The 25,364-nt window shown below is 45.0% G+C and overlaps 1 protein-coding gene across 3 annotated transcripts; it reads left to right on the forward strand.

Moving 5' to 3' along the window:
• The first annotated feature begins 71 nt into the window (after positions 1-71).
• On the forward strand, positions 72-23,727 carry rab11fip3 (RAB11 family interacting protein 3 (class II)). Of its 3 annotated transcripts, XM_028989245.1 has the most exons (15): positions 72-588; positions 1,018-4,390; positions 8,769-8,862; positions 9,281-9,354; positions 11,787-11,959; positions 17,613-17,825; positions 18,409-18,540; positions 20,057-20,092; positions 20,172-20,262; positions 20,511-20,755; positions 21,319-21,400; positions 21,539-21,676; positions 21,772-21,927; positions 22,243-22,383; positions 22,493-23,727. In XM_028989245.1, exons 2-15 carry the CDS (start codon positions 1,238-1,240, stop codon positions 22,604-22,606), a joined length of 4,842 nt encoding a protein of 1,613 aa, XP_028845078.1. In that variant the 5' UTR covers positions 72-588; positions 1,018-1,237; the 3' UTR covers positions 22,607-23,727. The 3 variants fall into 3 exon arrangements, with proteins under 3 accessions (XP_028845078.1, XP_028845077.1, XP_028845079.1); XM_028989244.1 differs by having other exon boundaries at positions 72-4,390; XM_028989246.1 differs by lacking the exon at positions 18,409-18,540 and having other exon boundaries at positions 72-4,390.
• The last annotated feature ends 1,637 nt before the right edge of the window (positions 23,728-25,364 follow it).

The following is a 25,364-nucleotide window of genomic DNA, read 5'->3' on the forward strand; positions in this document are numbered from 1 at the left end:
AAAGCGGCCTGCATTGGCTCGATTACGCCGCGATAGGAAGGCGTTTGTGCCGCGGCTCATGTCGGCGGACTGCGGCGCCCTCGCTGCGCCTGCGTGTTGCGGCCGTGGCTCTATCTGCAGCGGTGGAGGTGGCGTCGGATACTGATGCGAGCGCAGCCCGTCGCCCGCCCGCCAGCTCTCACGTTACTGCCCGGGAGTGAAATGGGGGGACGGCGCGCTGTCCCGCTGCGTCGCGGCCCGTCCTCCGGCCCTGAGGGACTAATTACTCGCGTCGGCGGCCGGAAAATGGATAATTAGCCGAGGCAGCTAACCAGCGCAGGTGGACGTTTGGTTTGTGGAGAAGCGTCGAGCAGGCGGCCGCGTCCGGCTCCCCCTGACCCTGCCACGATCGCGGTGGTTTGCCGCAGAACCGAAGCGACCCCGGAGCTCCTCTGTCCCCGGTTCGGGGCGGCCGAGCGGGCTTCCAGGCTCTCCGACTGGTGGAATGATGATGATGAGGATGAGGATGAGGATGCTGCTGCTCTGGTCGCGTTAGCCTGTTAGCCCGGGAACGTGAAGCGCTCCCCGCCAGCGACGCAGTCCGCCGCGGTAAAATCCTGCTAATTATGTGTCATAAACCCGCTTTTAGCGCCTGTCAGGGCGGATTAAAATCCGGGATCTCGGCCTACAGACGTGGAGCGACAAACATGGCCTGAGCTGCCCGGATCACTCGGCCACCAAACGCGGGACTCCACCAACAATATTTTAATATTAGCCATTTTTTTCATGTAAAGGGATGGTGTTTACCTGGTAAATTGTGATTATCTTTTTGTCTATTTTGGCGTTAAAGGTCCACGATGCATGTTTGCATATCGTCAGGGAGAATATTTCTTACTGTGCCAACATTGCATTTGCTATTCTTGAGAACAGAAAAGATTCGGTAATCCATTGTTTTGCCATTTTGGGAGTTTTGTCGTGGATAAGCGCAAGTTTAAAAGAGCCAATCGCCTTATCTGGAGTTTAAATTCTCATTTGCAGGCGGAAGGAAACAAACTGGCTATTAAGTGTGGCACCTAGCAGCAAATAATCCCTCTTCATCATCAGCCGTGTTCCAGCGGCGCGCCGTAACCGTGTCGGTGTGAAGGACCGATTCACTGATGGGTCTGGAGGAGAAGCGTCCTTTCATCCACTTCGCAGTCTGTTGGCCCGTGGCTGCAGCGTAAGAGGACGCTTGTACCAGACGGCACGGCGGACCAGGATGGAACAGGTTCTGCTGTCCAGCCCCGGCAGACATGCCAACTGGGACGCGGACCAGAATTCCCTGGGCTTTCTCTTGTTGGACTCCAGCAGTGCGGACCCACCCGGCGCAGGTCAAGAGACCGGAACCGGTGTGATAGAGTATGAGGGGGGTGAAGTGATGTCCCTCAACCTGGGAGGAATCTTCCAGGAGAACGCCTTAAATTTGGATCTGTTTCGGACTTCCCAGTTTTCCGGCGGGGAGCAGGTATTTCCATGGGAGCCGCATCTAGAGTTGGAAAACCAACCCTCCCCATCCCCCGGCTTTCCTGCCAGCTCGGAGGTGGACGCTCAGCAGGCCACGCCCCCCATGCCGAGCGAGGACCGGGAGCCCCCCGCGCCGAGCGAGGACCAGGAGCCCCCCGCGCCGAGCGAGGACAGTGAGCCCCCCGCGCCGAGCGAGGACAGTGAGCCGGCCACGCTCCCCACGCCGAGCGAGGACCGTGAGCCCCCCACGCCGAGCGAGGACCGTGAGCCCCCCACGCCGAGCGAGGACCGTGAGCCCCCCACGCCGAGCGAGGACCGTGAGCCCCCCACGCCGAGCGAGGACCGTGAGCCGGCCACGCCCCCCACACCGAGCGAGGACCGTGAGCCGGCCACGCCCCCCACGCCGAGCGAGGACCGTGATCCCCCCACGCCGAGCGAGGACCGTGAGCCCCCCACGCCGAGCGAGGACCGTGAGCCGGCCACGCCCCCCACACCGAGCGAGGACCGTGAGCCGGCCACGCCCCCCACGCCGAGCGAGGACCGTGAGCCCCCCACGCCGAGCGAGGACCGTGAGCCCCCCACGCCGAGCGAGGACCGTGAGCCCCCCACGCCGAGCGAGGACCGTGAGCCCCCCACGGCGAGCGAGGGCCGTGAGCCGGCCACGCCCCCCACGGCGAGCGAGGACCGTGAGCCGGCCACGCCCCCCACGCCGAGCGAGAACCGTGAGCCGGCCACGCCCCCCACGGCGAGCGAGGGCCGTGAGCCGGCCACGCCCCCCACGGCGAGCGAGGACCGTGAGCCGGCCACGCCCCCCACGCCGAGCGAGAACCGTGAGCCGGCCACGCCCCCCACGCCGAGCGAGGACCGTGAGCCCCCCACGCCGAGCGAGGACCGTGAGCCCCCCACGCCGAGCGAGGACCGTGAGCCGGCCACGCCCCCCACGCCGAGCGAGGGCCGTGAGCCCCCCACGCCGAGCGAGGGCCGTGAGCCCCCCACGCCGAGCGAGGGCCGTGAGCCCCCCACGCCGAGCGAGGGCCGTGAGCCCCCCACGCCGAGCGAGGACAGTGAGCCGGCCACGCCCCCCACACCGAGCGAGGACAGTGAGCCGGCCACGCCCCCCACACCGAGCGAGGACCGTGAGCCCCCTACACCAAACGAGGACCGGGGGCCAGCCACGCCCCCCACGCCGGCTATACCCCGGCACACCCCTGCACCTGCGCAGGGCTCGGAACGTTCGTTTGAGGACAGGACTCCCCCGCACGGCCCGCTGTACTTCCCCCCTTTCCCTGCGGAGTCTGGATGGCAGGAACCGGTGGAACGTGTGCAGACAGGCGTGCGCTCGGAGCTAGAACCGCACACACCGGAGCGCTCGGCGCTCGCAGACTTCTTCAGCTGGATGGCAGAAGGCACACAAGAAAGTCACAGCGGGCGCGGTTCTCTTCAACACGCGTCTGACCAGTCGGGTCCACACGGAACCGAACCCACACGCGCGTCACAGGAACACGTGGCCGACCTCCCCGACCTCGAACCGCTGTGGGAACTGGTAACGGACGTCCCTTTGGGAATAAACGATTCCGCACCAGAGGCTGAAAGCGTAGCTTGTGCGGAAATTTCAGCTGAGCTTGTGCTCGGCCCAGATGCCTGGTCTGAATCCAGGCCGAGTTTGGAGATCTCCTCGGAAATAGAACAGAGACTGGACCTCCAGCCTGAATTTGCACCTTGGTTGGACTCCCCGTCAGAACCTACTAGGAGAGAAGACGTCTTGCCAGAAGCTCTGGGCTGCTCTTCACACCCTCAGCCAGGTGAACACATGAATGAGATAAATACATCATCCACACCAGAATCTGAAACCGTATCTCATATCTCAGGTGAACCCGCACAGACCACAGACCCCTCTGAAGAGATGAGAGGTGTTTTATGGGAAATGCCAGAACCTCCATGCTGGACAGATGACCCATCGCTAAGCAGAGACGTCTCAGAGTCTGAACCTCTAGTAGATATTTCGTCATCAGAAACAGTCAGACCAGAGAGACATGTCCCACCAGAACCTGCGCACCGGGCACAGTGTCCAAATGACGCCTTGCTAAGTAGAGACACCCCTGAAACGGATATTCTGCTGGAACCAAAGCCTGACATCATCTCTCTAGAACCTGTGCCGTTGATTGACATCTTCTCTGGAGGTATGGAAGCCCCACCAGGAACACACAGTTCATCTGAACCTCGACCCAGGACAGACGGGGCGATTGCGTTAACCGAGCTGGTATTAGAGGGCGAACCCATGTCACAGCAGCGTCTGCCATATATCACAACTAAATGTTCTGTAGGTGCACACACACTCGAGTCTGACCGCTTCGACACACACACACTCGACAACAAAAGCTCCTCTTACTCCTCTGACTTTGACAGACCCACGTCCACAGGAGAGTGTGATTTCAACACAGACGTCCACCCAGATCCGGGCAGAGCGCGTGAAAGTGAGTCTTCCTGCAGTCCCGCAAGCCCCGCCCTCCTCACTTGCACAGGTGACCGTGACCGACTGGCCTGTTCGGCCAATCAGACGCAGCGTGAGGAGGGAGACACCGATACAGAGCTCCCTCGCGCACAGGTCGGTCCTGGGCAGGTAACTCGAGTCCAGGGCCAGCGGGATGGCTCCCCGGCAGCGGAGGCTTCAGGTGGGCTGATGGACCTACAGCACGTTGTTAGCCTTCCTGAACCAGCGTACCCTGAGCCTAGCCCATGCGTGGGAGCGCAAACACCCTTTGGGGCCGTTCCTGAGACCATGGGCCCCATAACTGTGGTTTCCTCAGCTCCGCTGAGGGAGGTCTTCCAGGCGTTGGATCAGGACGGGGATGGATTTGTGCGCATGGAAGAGTTTATGGAGTTTGCTGCTGCCTACGGAGCTGAACATGTAAGTGTGTGTGTGTGTGTGTGTGTGTGTGTGTGTGCATGTATGTGTAGTCAGAAAGTAACTAAAAGACGCCTGAAACGTGGGTCTGTGGAAGGTGTTTTTGGAAACTTGGTGTTTTGCTTAAGATCATTGCACCAAACCTGTTATATGTGGAACCTTTTATATGGAAATCGGCGTAATCACCTTTCCTTTCCCTCGCTGCTCTTGATCATGGTTCTTTTCGTCTTTCACACTTGGTAAGCACCCAGCCACCCACCCACCTCCACCCCATGTGTGTTTTTCCACTGGTCACAATACACTTTGTGGAAATCTGACTCCAGCGACACCCAAGAGCTCCTCTTTTATTATTCAAACCCCAGAGATGTAAAACCCACATTCTTTCTCCGCCTTTCCCACTCCCTTGTGTGTTTTTTTTCCAATATTTTGTTCGATGTGTTTCTGCTTTTGAAAGTCATTTCTGCACATCGGTGCTTTGCAGTCCATATCTGATCTTTATACCTTCAAAGCTCGATTGAAATCAACAGCTGCTTTTTATCAAGAGACTTGCAGCTAAGTGCACAATATGAATTTGTGTCCATGATATCGTATTAGTTCTGTGATCGGAAGCGCTCTGCTGTACCTGCTGGAGGACTTTGAGAAGAGCGAGGTGCTCATGTTTCCCCATGGCACATTCAGCCCCATTAAGGCGGGGCTGGAATAGAAACGCTGTGTTGTCCCAGGTTTCTTTTTAAGTGGGACATCAGTGAAATGATTCTAACGAATGCTCAATGCAATCTTGAGACAGTGATACTTCTATAAGATGGACACAAATTTTATAGAAGCCCTCTACTTTTTATGTAATTTTCTTAATGGTTTCTCTGGGCCTTAATTCACATTTTTAGCAGAAGTTTAAACCAGATTGGCATTTTTGACGGTTCCTCTTGAATTGAGGGTCCGCACTTTACTCCTTATTTCAGAAGGTTTACAACAGTCCTAACCTTTGTGTAAGAACAGATCACATGAAATGTCAGGTGTGTGTTTGTGTGCAGTCCCACTCAAGCTCCTACTGGAAGAGCTTCTGAGCTTCTTGAACTTCAGTCACCTGTTTGTGACATTGTGTCACTCTTCAGCTGGGTTATATTGCTGCTGGCTGTAATCAAACTCAGTAGCTAGAAATATATAATTGGATGGTCACTGTGAAACTAAAATATCCTACGCTGCCTGAATCATGAATGTTAGGTGTGATAAAGATTGACAGAATTTGTTCCTTTATTAAAAAAAAAAGGAAAAAAAGACCAATATTAGGGGTGTTTTACATGTCATCGTAGTATAAACAATTTATTGACAGTTTTTAATTTATACTAGTCACATGATAATTTTAGTGAAACAATTGTCACCATAATCATAAAACTCATGCTGTCAGGTTTAAAATATAACCGTGAGTTTTATGTTATTGCCAAGTGATATTTGTCTACACTCTCTCTGAAATTCCCCAGCCTTGTTCCTCGTTGATGTTGGAACATAGTATTCAAGTTTGTGTTTGTGTATTATCACTAGTAATCCCTGCAGTAACCCAGAAAGAACCCATTAAACCGCCTGTTTCATGGCTTATTTTGAACTAGCTAGAAGTATTTACTAGGCTTGTCACAGTACTGAAATTTCAAACTCGATCCCAATACTAATGATTGTACAGGGAGAGAAAAACATAAATGAATAAAGAATATTTTTAAGTCAGAACACCATATAAACACACACTACATGCAGAAAAGAAGAAAAAAAACATTGATTTAAAAAAAAAACCCAAATAATTCTATTTTAAGAAATGTATTTTAATGTTTTTGAGCCAAACAAAAAAAAGCACGGAGAGGGAAGCAAAGGCCCAGTTGTACATATTTAACTTTTACAGTAAAAATATTTTAAAATATTCATTTTGAACAACAACTTCGCTCCGAAGTTGTCCTGCTGCTCGCGTTGATAGCGACTACTTTGCCGCACTTTTTGCAAACACTCTCCCCAACTTTTGGTTTTCCCCGTTCATCTGGTTGATATGCTCTAGCAAGCTTGGTGCCACAGAATTATGTTTAAATTCTGTCTCTCACGTAAACATTGGGTCCTCCCGGTAGCCAGGGGAGGGGCTGTCCGCTGCAATGCCTGCTGAAAATTGTTGTAGTCTGCCGGCAATTTTCGGGAACCGGCAGATGCAAAACAGGAATTTACCTATCGATACCAGTGCTAATTGATATCGAAAAATATATTTTTAAGAAACGATCATGTTTCTTACCAGACTGGTTAAGTAAGCATGTGCAGGATTCATGTAGAGGGGTCTCGGATACTCTTATCCTATTTGAATGTTTGTGCTGATTGCTATACCGTATTATTTTGTGATCTGATACGGGATGCAAATGAAGACCCAGAAGAGGAAGCGGCTGCTGTTGGGACAGAGTGGTGCTGATGAGAGACTGTGATAGGCTCTGTGTTCGGTAGAAACAGTGGAGAGAGTTGAAATAAAGATGACCTGATGTTGTAGGGTGCAGCCTTCTCCCTCCCTCTGCTTGCTTTTCTCCAAGCCCTGTTAATCTGCTCTGGAATGTCCAAATTTCCCCTTTGTTGGGGGTTTGTGTGTGGCTTTGAAAGAATATTGAACTTATTTTAATGTGTGCGGGGAGCGTAGGTGTGAGGAAGTCAGACCAGCTTGATGTTTCCAGCAACAGTAGAAAGAAAGACACACAGCCAACCTTTTCGTTTCTTCTACACTTGCATGCTGTGTTCTCTACAAGCACAACCACATGCGAAGGGGAAATGCACACCGTGGGACCACAAGGCCACCCGCCCCACACGCCCTGTGACACACACAGAAAGTCCTGTGCAGGTGGTGCTGCTGTTTCCTGTGTTCATACTGATGCTTAGTTTGACTTGTATTTTTCTCACTTTTGAAAAGTCATGTAACTCACTCTCTTACATTCTTACAATGTGGATTCAGTTGTATGCAACATTAAAATTTCATTTTTAATAGTGTTGGGGAAAAAACGTGTTGTTGAAACGGACACAATCAAGGAAAATCTGCCTTGTTACTCAGTGGAAATGGGGAAACTCTGCATTTTATTATAAAGCCAGCAGTTTCCTGGCACCATCTGTGTTAGTTGTACCATAAAATATTTAATAATTATAATAACATGTAACCAATATTAAATATATTATGTTTTGTGTGGAAGTGGTATAACCCCATGGCCAGCACTGGACAGGTGACTGTGCGTTCATTATTTAGTTCCTTTCATTGACTAATCTGAAGATGAAAATGAAGTGAGTAAAACACTGCTGTACCGAGAAAGTGCTTTTCAGCAAGTGTGTTTACTCCGACCGATACTCCTGATGGTCTGAAACCGTAGAGACACACCATCTCGCTGCTGGCTGAATGAGCTGTTGCTTGGTTACAGACCACGTGGATGTCAGCTGGTCAGGAAATGTATTCTATCTAACTGTGGGTGTGTGTGTGTGTGTGCGTGTGTGTGTCAGGTTATGCTGCAGTATGTTGATTAAAAATTATCAAGGCTTTCTGCTTAACAGCAAAGTGCCCTTCAGTTGTTTGGATTCAGTTGTTTGGAGTTGTGTAAAGGGTAATGTGTGTTAATTTCTAACATTTCAAATTTCACAATTCTTAACAGTTACATGTCCTGTTACAAAGAAAAATGTAACCCATAGACTGATCAGCTGAATGGAAATGTTTCTCTGATTTTTATTCTGTTCCAAATTCATTGTTCATATCCTCAGAATTGATCTACTCCATTCACCTAACCTGTCTAATGTGTGCACAAATGGCGGTTTTATAGGCATTTAGGAATAACTTAGCTCCAAAAAAATGACATCCTCTGTACAAGAAGCATAATGAAAACGTTAATTCTAGGGACGTGTATTGGCAAGGATCTCATGATACATATGGATTGATACAATTATATCACAATATTGTGATACTGTATATATTGTGATATTCTACAGTTTACTGATACTGTGAAAACAGCTGAAATACAAGATGCTGGGTACAATCTGTCACATTAATAATTCAGTCAAGACAACATAACTCAGAACTGAATTTTGGTCTACTTTTGTATACAAATATATCGATATTTGATGTCCCTGAATCGATAATAGTAATAATAATAATAATATCACCACATAAAATATCCTGATATATTGCTGCTACGAGATATTCTATTACCCGTAGTTGATTCATTAATTTCATGTAAAATAAAGGAAATGTAATTTTCAAAGACACAGGTCTGGTATACAGTGTATTCCCGCAAACACTAAATATTGAGTCGGTTTAAACCTTGATGTGTATGACTGTTGTGAGAATCAAGACAGCAAATAACTGTTTGTGTGTGTCTGTGCATCATTTTAACAGGTTAAAGACTTAACTCGTTTTCTGGATCCCAGTGGTTTAGGCGTGATCAGCTTTGAGGATTTCCACCGTGGGATTACAGCTATCAGTAGTGGAGGTACAGAATACACACGCGCACACACACCACCTCTGCAGATTTCTCATCTACAGTTACTGCATTGTTAATAATTAATGAGCTGATGAACACACGAATGGACTGAGGCTGCATTACTCTCAGAAGAAGAGTGTTGGACTGTAAGAAGGGTGATTCATTTCAGATGGACTCACATGCTTTTTAATAATTCAGATTTTCAAACACACTAACCTTAACTAAATAGGTCAATAAAACCAAAAACATCTGTGTGGTTCTTACTCCCCCCCCCCCCCCCCCCCCCCCCTCTCTTTTTCTCTCTGATTTCTACATGTTTGATAGAACGCAGATAATAACTGCGCAACAAATGTTATATATGAAACTCAATAAGAAACAGAAGGAGACACACACTAGCTCACTCTATAACCAGCCTTTCTCGCTGCAGGCTCAGATCCAGACCTCTACAGACTGGAGCTCAGCTCAGTGGATACAACTGGACCAGCGGAGGAGTATGACGAGGTAACATTCCAATGTGTTGTGAGGGTTGTGAAGAGGGGAGTACTGCACATAAACTGTACTGATCCTGACTTGGTCATATATATATATATATACACACACACCCACACACCTGCCAAATACAGATTCCACCACACATCATCTCACTTTCATTCAACCTCCACGCTTTTCCCATTCACTCGTCTAATTCTCTCTTTAACCTACAAAGGTGGTGGAATCTTTGTCTGTTATTCTGGTTTGTGGACAGCATAGCTGGCATTCCACGTGTGTGTGTCGGTGTGAGGAGGGGAGAGAGAACTGCATCACCAGCACTGATCGTGTATACGCCTCTGTAACAGAAGCGCCCCCCTCTGGTTTACTTGGTTTATGGAGCCACCAGCATTGTCAGGACTGTTTGGGTCTGGTTATTGATCAGCTGATTTGAATACATCTTTCATGTTTGTCCTGAACTTCCTGACTTTGTGTGTGTTGGGTTTTTTTTTGTTGTCATTTTGTGTACATTTTATCTGGCTTACACTGGATTGGATACAGGTTGGAACTTTCGGTGGTATAGAGAGACAAACACAATTTGATGACTTTCCCTTTTTGCCACCTAGTAAATAAACACAAGATACAATCCTGACCAGAAGTAGGTCAGATAAGATTATACATTTTTTATTAGATTTGATCAAAAATATGCATTATGCAAGTATTAGTTATACATATCCAAACATATTTTAGTTATACATATCCAAAGCATCAAATTCACAGTATGTAAAACATTTATTGTGGCAGCTTTCTAGATAATGTCTCTGAGGCCCTGTGCAGTTTCAGTGTAAGAAATAAGAATGAAGCCACAACAGTATTTCTGGAGAGAAAATGTCGGTAGCCGTGTGTTGTGAAGCCATGTATGATGAATGCTGCTGCTGTTTCTCTGTGTTTGCTTTCAAAACACATGAGGTGGATGGGTGGAGAGCTGTAGAAGGAAGGAACACATTGAAATAGACACACTAAAACACATTCATGCCTTTAACATTCAAACTCGAGGGATGGCACAGACTCACAAGCTGTTCTCTGTGTGAGTTGCGTTGGTTATAAACACTCCGAAGCAGACCTCCCATAAAAAAAACACCCCAACCACTTTGCCCTTCGGACTCGCCTGTGACAACGCATGTGCATACACACAATTTTACACACTCCCCAGGACTGGGTAGAACACACCTCTGATCCCTCTGGACTCTCCCCCCCCACCCCCCCTCTCTCTCTTTCGTTCTCTTGACGGTAGAAGGGAAGTGGTAGGGTGTTGATGGCTCTGCACTGAAGGGCTTGAGAGTTTTCCTGTGGCGTAGCTCAGGCAGGCAGCATGTTGCTGGCCATGGCTGGCGGCGTTGCCGGACTCCTGGCTCCTGGAGCTCCGCTGGAACTCTCACAGGTAGGAGCGATCAGGTTGGGCCTTCTGATGGCGCTCTGCACTGGGTTCACCAGACCGCCTGTCTCTTTGCTTGAGAATCTCTTCTAAATAAGTGATATTGTTGCTTAACTTATTGACCTTTGCATTTTACAGCATTTATCAGACGCCCCTATCCAGACTTACAATCAGTAGTTACAGGGACAGTCCCCCTGGAGACACTCAGGGTTAAGTGTCCTGCTCAGGGACACAGTGGTAGTAAGTGGGGTTTGAGATTGAGCTCTGTCACCACGGACACAATGTTTAATGCTGCTGTGGTTTGTGAGAGGCCAGAGTCGAGGAGTGGATTACTGCTGATGAGTATGAATAATGGATGGATGACTAATGGGATATGAGCAGTGCATAATCATCTCTGCTCAGATTTACGGCTCGGCTTAATCATTACTTCGTTTTTATCCGAGAGAGAGAGAGAGACACCTACGAGTGGAAAATCGTTTTACATCACAGGTCAAAGTTGAACAGGTGGAGATGGAACGTTGGTTGCGGTTGTGTATGCATGTTTGCGGTATACGTGTGTGTGTTTCCTTCCGTAGTTAATATTTGGTTGTGGGAGGGGTGCCTTAGGGCCCTGAACAAGTCTTCTTTTGTACAAGGCTGAAAAACTACTCTGTAGGCTAGTGGTTTAACACTCACCATCCATCTACCTTTTACCCCCCTTCTCTGGAAACTTTATTAGGTTTGCCTACATTTGTAGACTGTTTTTCATCAGCAGTTTCTGGTCAGTGGACCACTGAGGTGGTTTTTGTGTGTGTAGCAATCACAGCGGACATCATGTCATCATTTGGTGGGAAGTGGTCCTCAAAATCGACAACTTCTGGGTTACAGTTTCTAACTCTTAATTGGGGCTGCTGGCATGTAGATATGGTTATAATAGAGTGTCTGGTCCATGTCTGATTATGTGTGTATATAGCACAATGTGAATCCAGCTACAAACATTTAACAAGTCTGTCTTGTGTGTGTGTGTGTGTGTGTGTGTGTGTGTGTACAGCAGGCGGAGGTGTCTGACAGCATGTATCTGGGCTCAGAGAGCGCTTACAGTGAGTGTGAGACGTTTACGGACGAGGACACGGGTGCCCTCGCCCCTCCAGAGCTGCACGAGGACGTGGAGACGGACAGCGGCATCGAGAACACGCTCACAGAGGGAGACGACTCACGCAACAGGTTGGACCTTTTAACCCCCCCCAACCCCGGGACCCAGGCAGCTTTCTGGGGAAATGGCTACTCGACACTCCCATTGCACCGTTACTGACACAGAATCTCTCTCACACACACACACACACACACACACACACACACACACACACACACACACATAATTAGTCTGATTTGTAGGTGTGAGTGATATTTGACATTTAGCTGATATGTTATACAGGATGTTGAGCTTGTGTGTGTGTGTGTGTTTTGCTGACTCAAAAATCCCTGTCTTCAGTTCAGGTGATTGATTGCATCTCATCCGACAGGAGTGTGTTTGTCCTTCCTGTCTGTGTGTGTGTCTGCTGACAGTGCTGTGTTGGGGTTTTCCCATGTTAAGCTCCTCTCTCAATAGCAGGAAGTGTGGTGTTGGCTCTTTCTCTCTCTTCCTCTGTTTGGAATGCCTCAGTCTCTCCATCACTATTCCCAATAACAGGTCAGCGATCCTGTAGCCTAGCTCTCCCTTTCGACTACATCAGCTCTGTGTGTGTTTGTGTATGATTGAGGGAGAAGGAGCACAATGATGCAAAATTCCCAAATTTTGCTGTCTGTGTCACTGAACAAGCTTACTATGCTTACTGAGCGCTATGACATATAGTTGATTTTGTGACCCTGGGTAATGTAGGGGTCCAGTCTGGATGCTTTTGTTAGTGTTTTATAATGGTGGCTAATAAGGTGAAGTGATTGTCTTTGTGAAGCACAGTACATAAAGAAAATGTGTCTTCTGCTTTTTACCCATCACCCTTGGTGAGCAGTGGGCAGCCATGACAGGCGCCCAGGGAGCAGTGTGTGGGCACAGTTCTTTGCTCAGTGGCACCTTGGCGGTTTGGGATTCGAATAGTCAACCTTCTGATAACTGGTCCACTTCATTAACCACTAGGCCATCACCACTGGTGATTTTAGTATGATCAGTATTTTATTAGCTAATCACTATCATAAATGTAGATTTGCATTTAAATTATTTATATCCAGGTTTATCGCCCTATAAAAGCTGCTCTGTGCATCAGATCCAAACACCCACACACATGCATCCTTCCCATAAATTCCAGGCAGGGGGTGTAACTGCAGGTCTATTAAGATCTAGCTCTTCTTAGTAGGCAGAGATCTAATTAGCATTCAGTAAAGAGGAACACCACCTCCTCTTTTTTGGTCTCAGGGGACGGATATTTCAATTCATTGTTTCAATAGTTCTGTGATAATATACATCTGGGATAATATACTGTGATATTAACAGTTGTTGTAACCATGGTAACAAGGGTTCAAACTAACGTATTTGGAACTGGTAAAGCATATTCAAATTGTAGAGTAGTTTCCTGAGAAGTGAATTGCACTCAGACGTCAGCCAAGTTAAGTAAAATATCAAACTGAAGGGATCACTTTTTGCTATAGCAACTTGCCTGATCATTACATATCTCTCGAGTCACAGATTACTGCTCTTATTCCATTGAATATATACATATAATGTATTATATTGTGTTAAACCGAATGCAACGTGAGCTCAGCACTGAGCGATTTCGTCAGAACTGAAAGTGTCAATCTTGCCACAGGCTTCATGGTTACTGTGCACCACCCTCACTATCCAATCACAAAATATTTCATATATTACACCTGGCAGGCCTGGCGTTCAACATTTCTCGTCAGCACCCCGCCTTCCTCGTGGTCTCTTGGTAAAATGATGTGGTTGAATCACAGCTCTAGACACTGTGTGCTTAAAGCCATTCATTCCCCTCTTGACTCATTGCAAGATGATATTTATTGTCCATCTTCAGTCAGTGCTGCGAAAGTTCATCAGGCATCACCAGGTCGCATGGTACACAAATCTCAGAAGAGCAAGACTATTTCAGACAGATGGTGACTGCATTACAAATGACACTACTTTGCACTCATTGGCTGAAGATTTTAGTGACACTTTTTTTTTTTTTAATGAATAATTTTATTATTGCAACACTGGCTTTTAGAAATCACAAAATTCACATGATTTACCATTTAAAGAAATCCCAAAATAAAAAGTAAAGTTAAAAAAAGTTCTTAAAGTAAAACCGCCAATGCAAGACGCAAAAAGTTTATTCTCTGCCACCGCAGCGGTCTGCATCCCATCAGTTGCAAACAGACCTGAACCCATCTCGAACACACCCACTACAATAATCCACCTCTCCTCCATACACAATGCGTCACAGCATGCAGAGGTCCCAGCACACTGAGGTCAAAGTTAAACTAAATTCCATTTTGACCACAGAGGCACAGAACACAATCACTCTTCAGCCACTCAGCTACATAGAAAACGTAGCAAGCACCGCGCTATGGAACCGGCTTTGCATTGGCTTGCATTCCAGACTCACAAATGGATTGGGAAGTGGATCCGCCCTGTTAGTCAGATGCCCAATACGTAAATTGTCATTTTCAGACACTGATATACAATTGGGTTGGGGCCATCCCTAATTACAATAGTGTAAAAATCCTGGTTCGGTTCAAACACTTGGCACTATGAACAGTAGCTGAAGTTCCCTGCATTCTAACATCTACACATTGTTTTATCCCAGTTCACTGCAGTTTTCACTGCCTCAGACGTCTTTCCTCTCCTGACCCACTTTTTTTAAGAATGGCAGACCACTGGGCCATATCTCCCCAATGGTGAGGAGTTTATATGTAATACGTTTCTGATCATTTTAATTAAACTTTCACAACATTAAAGTGTGTGTTGTTTTTTTTTTTTTTTTTTTTTTTAATTTTTTTTTTATGGTGACTTTTATGTTAAAATTGAACTTGACCTATTATAAGCTGCTTTTGATTTCAGTAAATATGATTTTCTTGATTTTCAGCAAATTTAAAAACAGTTGACAATTTTCAGTTCTTTACAATCTACAAAATGTTTTGGAACATTTTGGAAAGTTTAAAAATATATATTATTCGGAGTAACTGTAACATTCAAATTATACTTTATTAGTTGACTTGAAACTGTGTTTTGCATCAGCTATTTTTCGAAAATCAGAGAAGGCTCTCATTAGAGGTTTTTAGGTTTCAATTCTTCCTAATATCAGTGTATTAGTTAATGAATTGTGATGTATTATATTTATTAATGTAGAATACTTGCTGCATTTTTTGAATATTTTGAAGGTGACTGTGTGGCCTGGAACAGTTTGTGTGACACGATTCCTGTCCAGGCTAAGCTTGTGACTTGTTGAACAGTGTTGAAACGGCTCTTTACACACATGCCTGTTAACATACTGAAATGCTATTGCAGGAGATGAATCATTAAGCAGATTTATCTTCATCTCTCTCACTCACACACACACACAGACACAGACACACACACACACTCTTCTGGGCGGAACCGGGTCACCCCTGCTGATCCTTAAATCTGATTAACTCTCAGCCACTCAGTGCCAGGCTGAACACACACACACACACACACACACACACACACACACACACACACACACACACACACACACACACACACAAGCACATAGCGAGAATTGTGTTCCAGACATTCAGTCAGGGATCATGCTCTCGCCTGATACGTTTGTGTAGGTTCAGCCACCCCACCGCTTGTTCGGCGTGACTTTACTCCCAGTCAGTGGTTTTAGAACCGCTACTGTAACATCGACAACCTGTACACCCACCTGTTCAGCGTTTCCAAGGAAACCAGACGGCGTGTGAGAATGCGTTCTCTGTGCGCGCCAGGACTGCTAGTCAGCCATGGGTAAGGGTTTGGGTTTGTGTGTGTATGTGTGTGTGCTGATTGAGCGGTCTGCTGTGTCCTTAGGGTCTTTCAGGAAGCCTGAAAGTCGTGCTAAAACAGGACATGCAGTGTTTTCTGTTTAAATTGTGTGTGTGTGTGTGTGTGTGCACGCTCAAAAAAAGCTGACAACCTGCTTACTGTCCCACTTTTTACTTCATCACCATGGCAACGCTAGTGACCGGTTCAAAGGGCCTGGTTCTGCTGGTTTGTACATTGTGTGGGTTGTACTACTCCATTTTAACTAACTTCAGTTCAGTGGCGATCAGAGCACGTTTTTTGCTGCCATGGAGACGGTGGGATTAACTTGAATTAGCAGATTATCATGTAGACAGCATTTAATCTAAAACTGGCATAACACACATTGAGGTTTAAGATTTAAATCTTTTCTGTTGACTGCTGACCAGAAGATGCCTCTGTTCTATATACAAAGTTAGACTTAAATTGTAACGTTGTAACGTAGAATTTAAATAGAAAATCTAAAAAAGAAGCGTACCAGTAAATCTGCATAAACCGAAACTCTATATTTGGCTGATCAGTACACTGACACAAAGTTGGTTACGTGACAACTTTTTTTTGTTTGTTTAAAGTTTTGTTGAATTATGACATTACTGAAGTGATAACATGTTGTGTCTGTATATTTCACGCAAACATTTTTAAGAAGTGCAGTTACAGTGAGGGGAAATATTATTTGATCCCCTGCTGATTTTGTAAATTTGCCCACCTACAAAGTAATGATCAGTCTCTAATTTCAGTAGTAGGTTTATTTGAACAGTGAGAGACAGAAATAGCATTTTCATGAATGAACTAAGTATTTTATCCCTTTTGCATAACGTGCTTTGGTGTAGTTGGTGGCAATCACAGAGGTCAGACGTTTCTTGGCCACAAGGTTTGCACATATCTCAGGGGAAATTTTGTCATACTCCTGTTTGCAGGTCCTTTTCAAGTCATTATTGTTTTGTGGCTGAATTTGAACATTCAGCTCCCTCCACAGATGTTCTTTGGGATTAAGGTCTGGAGACTGACTAGGCCACTCCAAGACCTTAATATGCTTCTTCTTGAGCCAATCCTCTGCTGCCTTGGCCATGTGTTTTGGATCATTGTCGTGCTGGAACACCTACCCACGACCTGGCAGAGAGAAGGAGGTTCTCACCCAAGATTTGATGATACATGGCCCCATCCATCCTCCATTTGATGCGGTGCTGTTGTCCTGCATCCTTGATACCACAATGTTTCCACCTCCATGTTTTATGGTGGGCTCGATGTTCTTGGAGTCACAAGGCAGCATTCCTCCTCCTCCAAACATGGCCAAAGAGCTCGATTTTGGTCTGGCCACAACACTTTCAACTAGTCCTCCTCTCAGTCATTTAGATGTTCAGTGGTAAACCTGTACTTGTGCTTTCTTGCGCAGGGGGCGTAGTGTGTTTTCTTGGTGAATATGGTCCCAGGTGCCTTTATTTTATGGTTCTTCCATTTTTAATATCCACACCAACTGTTGTCACCTTCTCACACAGCTGCTTGGCTATGGTCTTGTAGCCCATCCCAGCCTCGTGTAGGTCCACAGTCTGCAGTCCACAGGAAAGCTTGAAATTAGAAACTGATCGTTTCTTTGTTAGTGGGGGAACAGATAATAATTTCCACCCACTTTAGGTGTACTTAGCCTGGATCTTTTTACAGACCCCTGACGAATAATCATTTTATACTGTAAAGGTTTAATAATGATGTAGCAAGACTTTTTTTTTTTTTTTTTTTTTTGTTAACAGATTTTTTCTAGAATTATTATTAATTTGAAGATTATAATGAGATTAATTTTAAATGTCCTTTTAAACTGCGCACTAGTAAAGAACTGCCTGTTTGCTAATGCCAGCACACCTTTTCTGCTAGGTACTCTCTGAGTGCGGATTTACATGGCCATGCCCTGACCGCTGTGATTGGAGGAGAGGAGGAACATTTTGAAGACTTTGGAGAGAGTAACACCTCTGAACTGCTTCTGGCCAATCATGAGGAGGGGAGAGCAGGGCTAGATGGGGACGGAGACCCTGAGCCCCCCAACCACCCTGGCAGTCCATTACGCTGCCCTACAGTGGTGACACCCAGGTACAACCCTTCACACACACGGATGCATCTTGACCTCTGTAATCAAACCTCATCCAGAGAAAAGTGTATGTTGCAGCTTTATCGTTTAGATTGTGTGAGTTCATCCCATCCCCTCTGTCTCCTCCACTGGCCAGGCTTTCCCTCACTTCCTGCGTTCAGACTAAAGTGGTGTACTTCTCTGGTGTGTGTGTGTGTGTGTGTGGGAGAGAAATAGATCAAATATTACATAACTGACCATAGTGTGTAAACATACATAAACACACAGTGTGAGAGAGACTGTAATTTTGTGTACATTTATTTTAATCTTCTGGTATATGTATGTGATCTGCTTTAATCACTTGCCCTCAACCCAACATACGTCCCGTTTGACGTATTTGCATGCACAGAAAGACGCACTTCTTCTTTTGCCTTTGCCAGTGCACCTGAGAAGCTCTGACTCACACCTTTTCTCCTTCCTTCCTTTTCTCACACCACCTTTTCTCCCTGTCTCTCACCCCCTGTTCCCCCTTCTTCCGTGTGTGTGTGTGTGTGTGTGTGTGTGTGTGTGCGCGCGCGTGTGTGTGTATGTGCACGCATTACTCAGTGGTGAGATGCCGAGCAGCGTTCAGGCCTTGCTTCAGTCGGAGGCTCTGGACTTTTTCTGTAGCCACTGCCACAAGCAGATCAGCAGGCTGGAGGACCTCTCCACCCGCCTCCACCTGCTAGAGATGAATAGGTAACACACTTTGTGTGTGTGTGTTTCGTGTTTGTGGTTTGGGGGAAAAAAATCCTGATTTGCCACCATCCCCGTGTCTCACGTTGCTTATTTTGTGTGTGTGTGTGTGTGTGTGTGTGTGTGTGTGTGTGCACATGAAAAGATTACACTGAAAGCATGCTGAGTTTATACTGTAGTTGAGTGTATAAAGGTAAGTTTGTGTGGTTCTTCCATTTGTGTGTGAAGATCATTCAGTGAAATATAATTTTTATCACTGTGGTGAAATATTATTTTAGACATGATGTTTTTAAAGCTGTTCATTTCATAATCCTGTTTGTAGTTCTGATTACACACACACACTCTCTCTTAGGCAAGTCGTGTGAAAAGTGTCTCTTAATGGAATAATTAGTCTCATTCAACAATTTGTTTCATTGTTTAACATGTAATAGGGCTGAAAAATATAACGAAATTGAACCGAAATCACCTTTTGAATAAACCGATCAGGCAAGCCCTTTCAGAACGGCTGCAGCCCGCCAGGCGAGAGGGTGCATGCGCCACCCCTGTGTCCAGTCACGTTGCACTGATGTCACCAATCAGATGTGTTGCATTTTAAAGCCACACCCACTTAAACGCAAACAAGGATGCTTGTGCTCAACTCGTGGTATTCTAGTTACAGTGCAATTCAAAATTCAAGATTGGTTTATTGTCAGTAGAACAGTATACAGTGTATTGAAATAATGTTTCACACAGACCCCCCTATAGTGCAATCATAAAAGAAAAATATACATGTACATACACACAAATACTGTACAGGTTATCTCTATGGGTGAAAAGTAAAGCTTTTCTGTACAATGAACAGGTCAAACAGGACATAACTGGACAACATCATGTAGGATGCTTTTAAGTGGATGTGTTGGGTATTTCAAACAGGACACACAAGACAAACATGGGCAAAATGTGCAGGAATGTGCAAAATGAGTTGAGATAGGCACCTGATTTTTGCACAAGGCTGGAGGTCAATTTTTGTTGAGTTTAACAGTACAACGCAGTTCATATTTCAATGTAAGGGTATGCTACAGTATTTAATACACAACATAATGAATAAATTGCAATTGTGATATTTGTCAAGAAAATTGCAATTTTATTAAAAAAATTGTTCTGCCCCATTATGTATACAGCCACTTATGGAGATGACTGGCATGAAGGGCCTTTTATCTGTTAAACGTAATCTAACTTGACTTCATTTTCAGTGTTTCAAAGGCAAATGACCTTTCTTTTTGTTGCTGAAAGTGCTCATTATACTATGATCCCCATAGTCTCACACACCAGCTGAGCATGTTTTCATCATAATAAAAAATACGGCAAGTCAGAAGTAATCACTAAAAATTATGGCTTAACTATGTCCTGTCAGATGTCGAGATGATAACCTCCACCCGCCCCAACCTTGTTGGGGGTAGAGTACCATCCACTCCTTCCTGCTTTCTTTCTCACTGTCTCTCTTCCTGACGTTCATTTCCTGTTGTTTTTCTCCATGTAGCTCTGGCAAGAGGCTTTCCAGCAAAAAGGCTGCAAGGTGAGTAACCGCTGACGGGAACTGAGAGAGACAAACATAAGTTTATTATAAATTTCCAACATTTGTGGGTGTTTTGCAGGCTTCTACAGAGCAGCACTCTGGGTTTGGATGGGATGGGAGACCTGGCCCATGGGCTTCTGGACCTTAGTGACACTGACCTCACAGACAAGGTACCCAATAATAAAACACCTTTTTCCTACTGGATACTCTAATCAACCACATTAAAATGTTCTAATGTGTTCATGTGTGCATCTGCAGGCACAGTAGCTCAACTGAAATTTTTTTTTTTTTAAATGGTATCATATGTTAATCAAAATGTGTTTTATTTATTTATTTGTTAACTGATGATTGTGTCTGTTGGTCAGGTGATTTGCACAATTTCCACTTGCTCATAATTATCAATGGTTTTGTGGTGTAGGTGCTTCTGCTGGAGCGGCGCGTGTGTGAACTGGAGCAGGACTCCCAGACGAGCGAGGAGCAGCATGCCCGACTGCGTCAGGACAACCTGACGCTGGTGCACAGGGCAAATGCTCTGGAGGAGCAGCTGAAGGAGCAGGAGCTCCGCTCAGAGGAGACCCTTCTCTCACACTCACGCAAACACAGGGACACCATTGCCAAGCTGCAGAGAGAGAGGGACCTGGAGATCGAGAACCTGCAGGCCCGGTATGTGTGTGTTATATCTGACTCAGGATCAATCATCAAACGTTAAATGTCTTGTGTGTGCGGAGGTTGTATGTGCTCCCCTTGTTGACGCAGTCCGAATTGAGCCACATTTGTTGAACTGGCTTTAAATTGTCTGTAGGTGTGAGTTTGAGACTGAATGGTGTGGGTGGGCAACTGTGTATGTTTGTTATGTAAATGTTTTGTATTTGTATCATGGGTTATGCACAGTGTGTGTGGTGGATAGTCCATCGTCTTTCATTCTGTGTGTGTAATGGAGTGCACTGCCACCCTGTGGCAGACTAAGGAACTGCATCAGCTGTCAGCTTGTGTGTGAATCAGACATATGTCCTGGGCTTTCTAAGCATGTACAATTCCATACATCAGTTTTTGAATAATTTTCTTTAATTTTATGAATGTTATTGTATCTTGGGTCACTGCCCTGTTTGGCTCTGAAGTGTTTAATCCTCAGCTTTCAAATGCTGTAGAGACTAGATGTGATTGGGTAATTCTCTGAACCAGACATGATGTTAATGTGTGTGATGTATGTGTTTTGTGTTGTGCAGATTGCAGCAGCTGGATGAGGAGAACAGTGAGCTGAGGTCGTGTGTACCCTGTCTGAGAGCAAACATTGAGAGACTGGAGGAGGTGACGTTCATGTTTTCACACTTTCACACAGTTTTACACCCCTCTGTTTTCTAAATTTATGAAAAGTGATGTGGTTTTACATATTTATTTGAAGAATGAAGCTAGTGTTTCATTTTGAAATCCTCTCACCGTACATAGGAGAAGCTGAAACTGCAGGATGAGGTGGAAGACATTTCTGACCGGCTGAACGAGGAGCTGGAGTCCCGGAGGAAAATGACCGACAAGCTGAGCCATGAGCGCCATAGCAGCCAAAAAGAGAAGGAGTCCACACAGGAGGTCAGGGATCACATCTCAGTGGCTTCAAGTTTAAAGGTCACTTCCTAAATTTGAGCATCTGATGATCATGGCTGTGCCTGTATGTGTCTGTGTAGCTGATAGAGGATTTGCGCAAGCAGCTGGAGCATCTACAGCTGTTCAAGTTAGAGGTGGAGGCCAAGAGGGGGCGCTGTCCCAGCGTAGGACTGCAGGAGTACAACACTCGAACACGCGAACATGAGCTGGAGCAGGAGATACGGCGGCTCAAACAGGTAGAAACATGCTCACCTGAGAGGATTGCTAATTTAACTCATCTTAATTTGTGATTTATTCATACTTACACCCTAATTTTATTTTAATTTATAAAAATAAAGAAATAAATAATGTGTATAGAAACTTTTCTGTCTTTATTAGAATTTGATGCATTCTTGGAGTATGACCATTCTTGGCCATAGACAACTTCCATTGTTAACAGAAGCCTGAATGTGAATGCTTGAGGTAGAAAGGGTGAAGAATTTAGTTAAAAATATACTGTACACAATAGCAATACTGTCTCGAGTGGGTTTTTATGCTCTCATATTCCACAGGATAACCGCAGTCTGAAAGAGCAGAATGATGAGCTGAATGGGCAAATCATTAATCTTAGCATCCAGGGGGCCAAGAACCTGGTGACCACGTCTTTCTCGGAGTCCCTCGCCGCGGAGATCAACTCGGTGTCTCGCAGTGAGGTGAGCACACACAAGCGCGCCAATAAACACAGTTCTTTTATATATTCAGGCTTCTTATAACAGGCTTCCCTGTTATTAAACTTCATGGTGTGTGTGTTTCTCTACACAGTTAATGGAGGCCATCCACAAACAGGAAGAGATTAACTACAGGCTGCAGGACTACATTGATCGCATTATTGTTGCCATTATGGAGTCCAATCCCTCCATTCTGGAGGTGAAATAGGTTCCAGCAGCCTGACCCCATGCCTTGAGGACTTCTTTGAAGTGGAGCAAAAGGGACTGGTTTAGCTGGAATAACGGAACTTTGGAAGAATATTGACTGATTCAATGCTCCCTTTGCCGAATCCCTACCGTCTGTCTCTGTCTGCAAGGCTGAATTTTGGTTCCTGTGAGTTCCTTTTGATTTGGGATGAGGGGCCTTATATTCCTCTCTCTCCCCCTGTGTGTGTGCGCGTGTGTGTCAGAGCCTTGTGCTTGTGCCTTGAATGAACGTGCAGCACATCCATTTGTTATTTATTGAACAGGACTCATTCAACACTAATTTGTTTCTGAGAGGTGTAGCCATACACGCATTCTGTTAGTGTGTGTGTGTGTGTGTGTGAGAACGAGAACATATCAACTGTTGAAAACCATATGAAGCATTGTGCATTTGTATGTGTGTTTGGCACACATTGCTTACAGTGCTGAATGAACATATAGTTACGTTTCTCCATCACATGCATGTAGATGAGATGCATGTACTGTTTTGTTTGCAGTGTTTTGCCAGTTTGTCACACCATTTCACCCAGGTGATGGACCACGGTGTGGTGAAAGAGGTCCTGAGGGTTAAAGTGTATGTGTGTGTGTGTGTGTGTGTGTGTGTGTGTGTCTGAATAAGAAGTGTCTTAGCATTTCAAATCCTAACGAAAGGACCAATGATCTATCTGTTGCTGCACTGTTGTCTTTTTGGTCAGTCCACCAATCAGAAAAAAATCACTGAAGAAAATTTCTGATTGTGTAAAGCCTTGTCGCTGGTGTATGCATTTGCATCCGTTTGAATGGAAGGACATGGAACTAGTCACAAAATGCTCAGTCACTTAATACGCACAGATGAAGATGCTTGAGTGACCATATATCCGGTCTGTGAAGAGGCGGAACATGGCCGTTCTTCACTCTGTTCTGCATTGGCTCATTTGAGACACACTGCTTGGTTCAGAAGAGGTCAGCTTAAAGAAAAAAGCATCCTGAGATGCGGACAGGCCTTCTCACCCTCTCTTCGCAGAAACTGAACTCTTCTTGTTAAGTTCTTGTTTTCTAACTGTAGATTGTACTGTAGGTATTTTTGTATAAAAAAAAAAAAAAAAAGATAAAAATGAAGGGTAGGCTTACTTTTATTTTGTCTTCCGCTTCTGACAAGATCTGTCATGAACGCTCTTCTGTGTGTACATATGTCACACGTGTGTTGATCACATGTAGATATTTATTTACTGAATCACACAGCTCACCTACACCCATTGGAGGGATTTTTCTTGATCTTATTTGTTGCAAATCTGAGAAAAGGAAGGACTGACCCCTACACTTATTTTCTGGCAATTCAGAGAATTAAGTCTCTGGTATAGTTTTGCACTTCTGCGAATATTGGGCCTGCCCTTGCCCCCAATCCTTGCCCAATGGTTTGATTCTGAGCCTCTGATAATGGTTGGGCTGTAAACGAGTCCATTCAGGACCAACGCAAGGGGTCTTACAGAGGACCACAGGGTTACCTGATGCACTTTACAGGAAAAAATCTGAGAAATTTTCAAATCAACTTACCATATTTTCATGGGAACCAAAGAGTTTACAAAGGCTTAAAGCCTGGTTCCTCACTTCTTCTTCCTGCTCTGGACGGTATGTGTGTGGGCATAGTCTCTTTCCTCATAATGAGTCTTAGAGAATTAGTAAGTGGGCACACACACAAGCAGTGTTTTTTTTTTTTTTTTGATTTACGATAAAGATTAAAATATGTAAATAAGCAAATAAAATGCTGTTCTTTTGTGAACTCACAAGTTAGTTTCCAAAGAGGTGGGTCTCACTGGTGGAGAATAACTCATCACTTAAAAAAAAAAGAAAGGGGAATGGAAAAAAAAGGGGGGGAGGGCAGGGAGGAAAAAAAAAAAGGAACAATGCATATAACCACATTGTAATGAAGGACCGAACTGTAGAGTGAAGGATTATGTATAAAAGCTAAAATCAGTATTGGACAACTTCTGTATGTAATCTTTACATTTGAGGAAATCTCTGTAAGATGTAACACTTATTGTCTGGGGAATTATAGTTTTCAAGTAATTGTACAAAAAGATCTAGAAGGAAATGAATAAAACTAAAATATCTTAAACACTGTGTCATTCATGTTTTTTTTTTCATTTGTATGAATCAACTGCAGTTGCTGGGTAACCAGATTGTGTAAATTATATTAATAGAGTTTAAAAAGTCAGTCCAGGTATGTCATGCATGCAAATATTTTAATTTTTGTTGTTTTAGTTAAGACCAACACTTTAAAATGTATGAACAAGGAAAAAATGTATGAGACAAAGACTAAACACATTCTAGAGCTACAATGCATTTGAAAATCCTATAATTTATCTAACTATATATATACATGTTTTTGTATGTAAATATATGTGTGATTAATGCGGAGAATCATTTTATCAAATCACAAGTTTTGCATTTGCATTAAATCCATTAAGTGTAAAATTCAGGGCAAGACCCTGACAAAACAGTTATTCTAATGCTAAATGTTAGCAACAGAGATCCAGAGAAGTGTGATTACTATGTCCATACTGTCTACAATTTATAGACATGGTTCACTGTGTTATTTAAAAATAATTTGTTTAGTGAATATATTTTTTTTTAAAGAGTTACTGCAAGAGTCACTGAAGTCAGTACAAACCATAATCTTCAAAGATCATTCGAAAGGGTATCCAAGCCACAGTCCATGGACGACAAGCAAGGTCCAGTCACTT

This window comes from Denticeps clupeoides, chromosome 8 (genome assembly GCF_900700375.1).
Source record: "Denticeps clupeoides chromosome 8, fDenClu1.1, whole genome shotgun sequence".
Classification (NCBI taxonomy): domain Eukaryota; kingdom Metazoa; phylum Chordata; class Actinopteri; order Clupeiformes; family Denticipitidae; genus Denticeps; species Denticeps clupeoides.

Excerpts from the sequence above, each read along its gene's own strand:
- rab11fip3 (XM_028989244.1), top strand. The coding sequence starts at position 1,238 with ATGGAACAGGTTCTGCTGTCCAGCCCCGGCAGACATGCCAACTGGGAC. Across the intron at positions 20,093-20,171 it reads TCCAGCAAAAAGGCTGCAAG|GCTTCTACAGAGCAGCACTC; the intron begins GTGAGTAACCGC and ends GGTGTTTTGCAG. Across the intron at positions 20,263-20,510 it reads ACACTGACCTCACAGACAAG|GTGCTTCTGCTGGAGCGGCG; the intron begins GTACCCAATAAT and ends TTTGTGGTGTAG.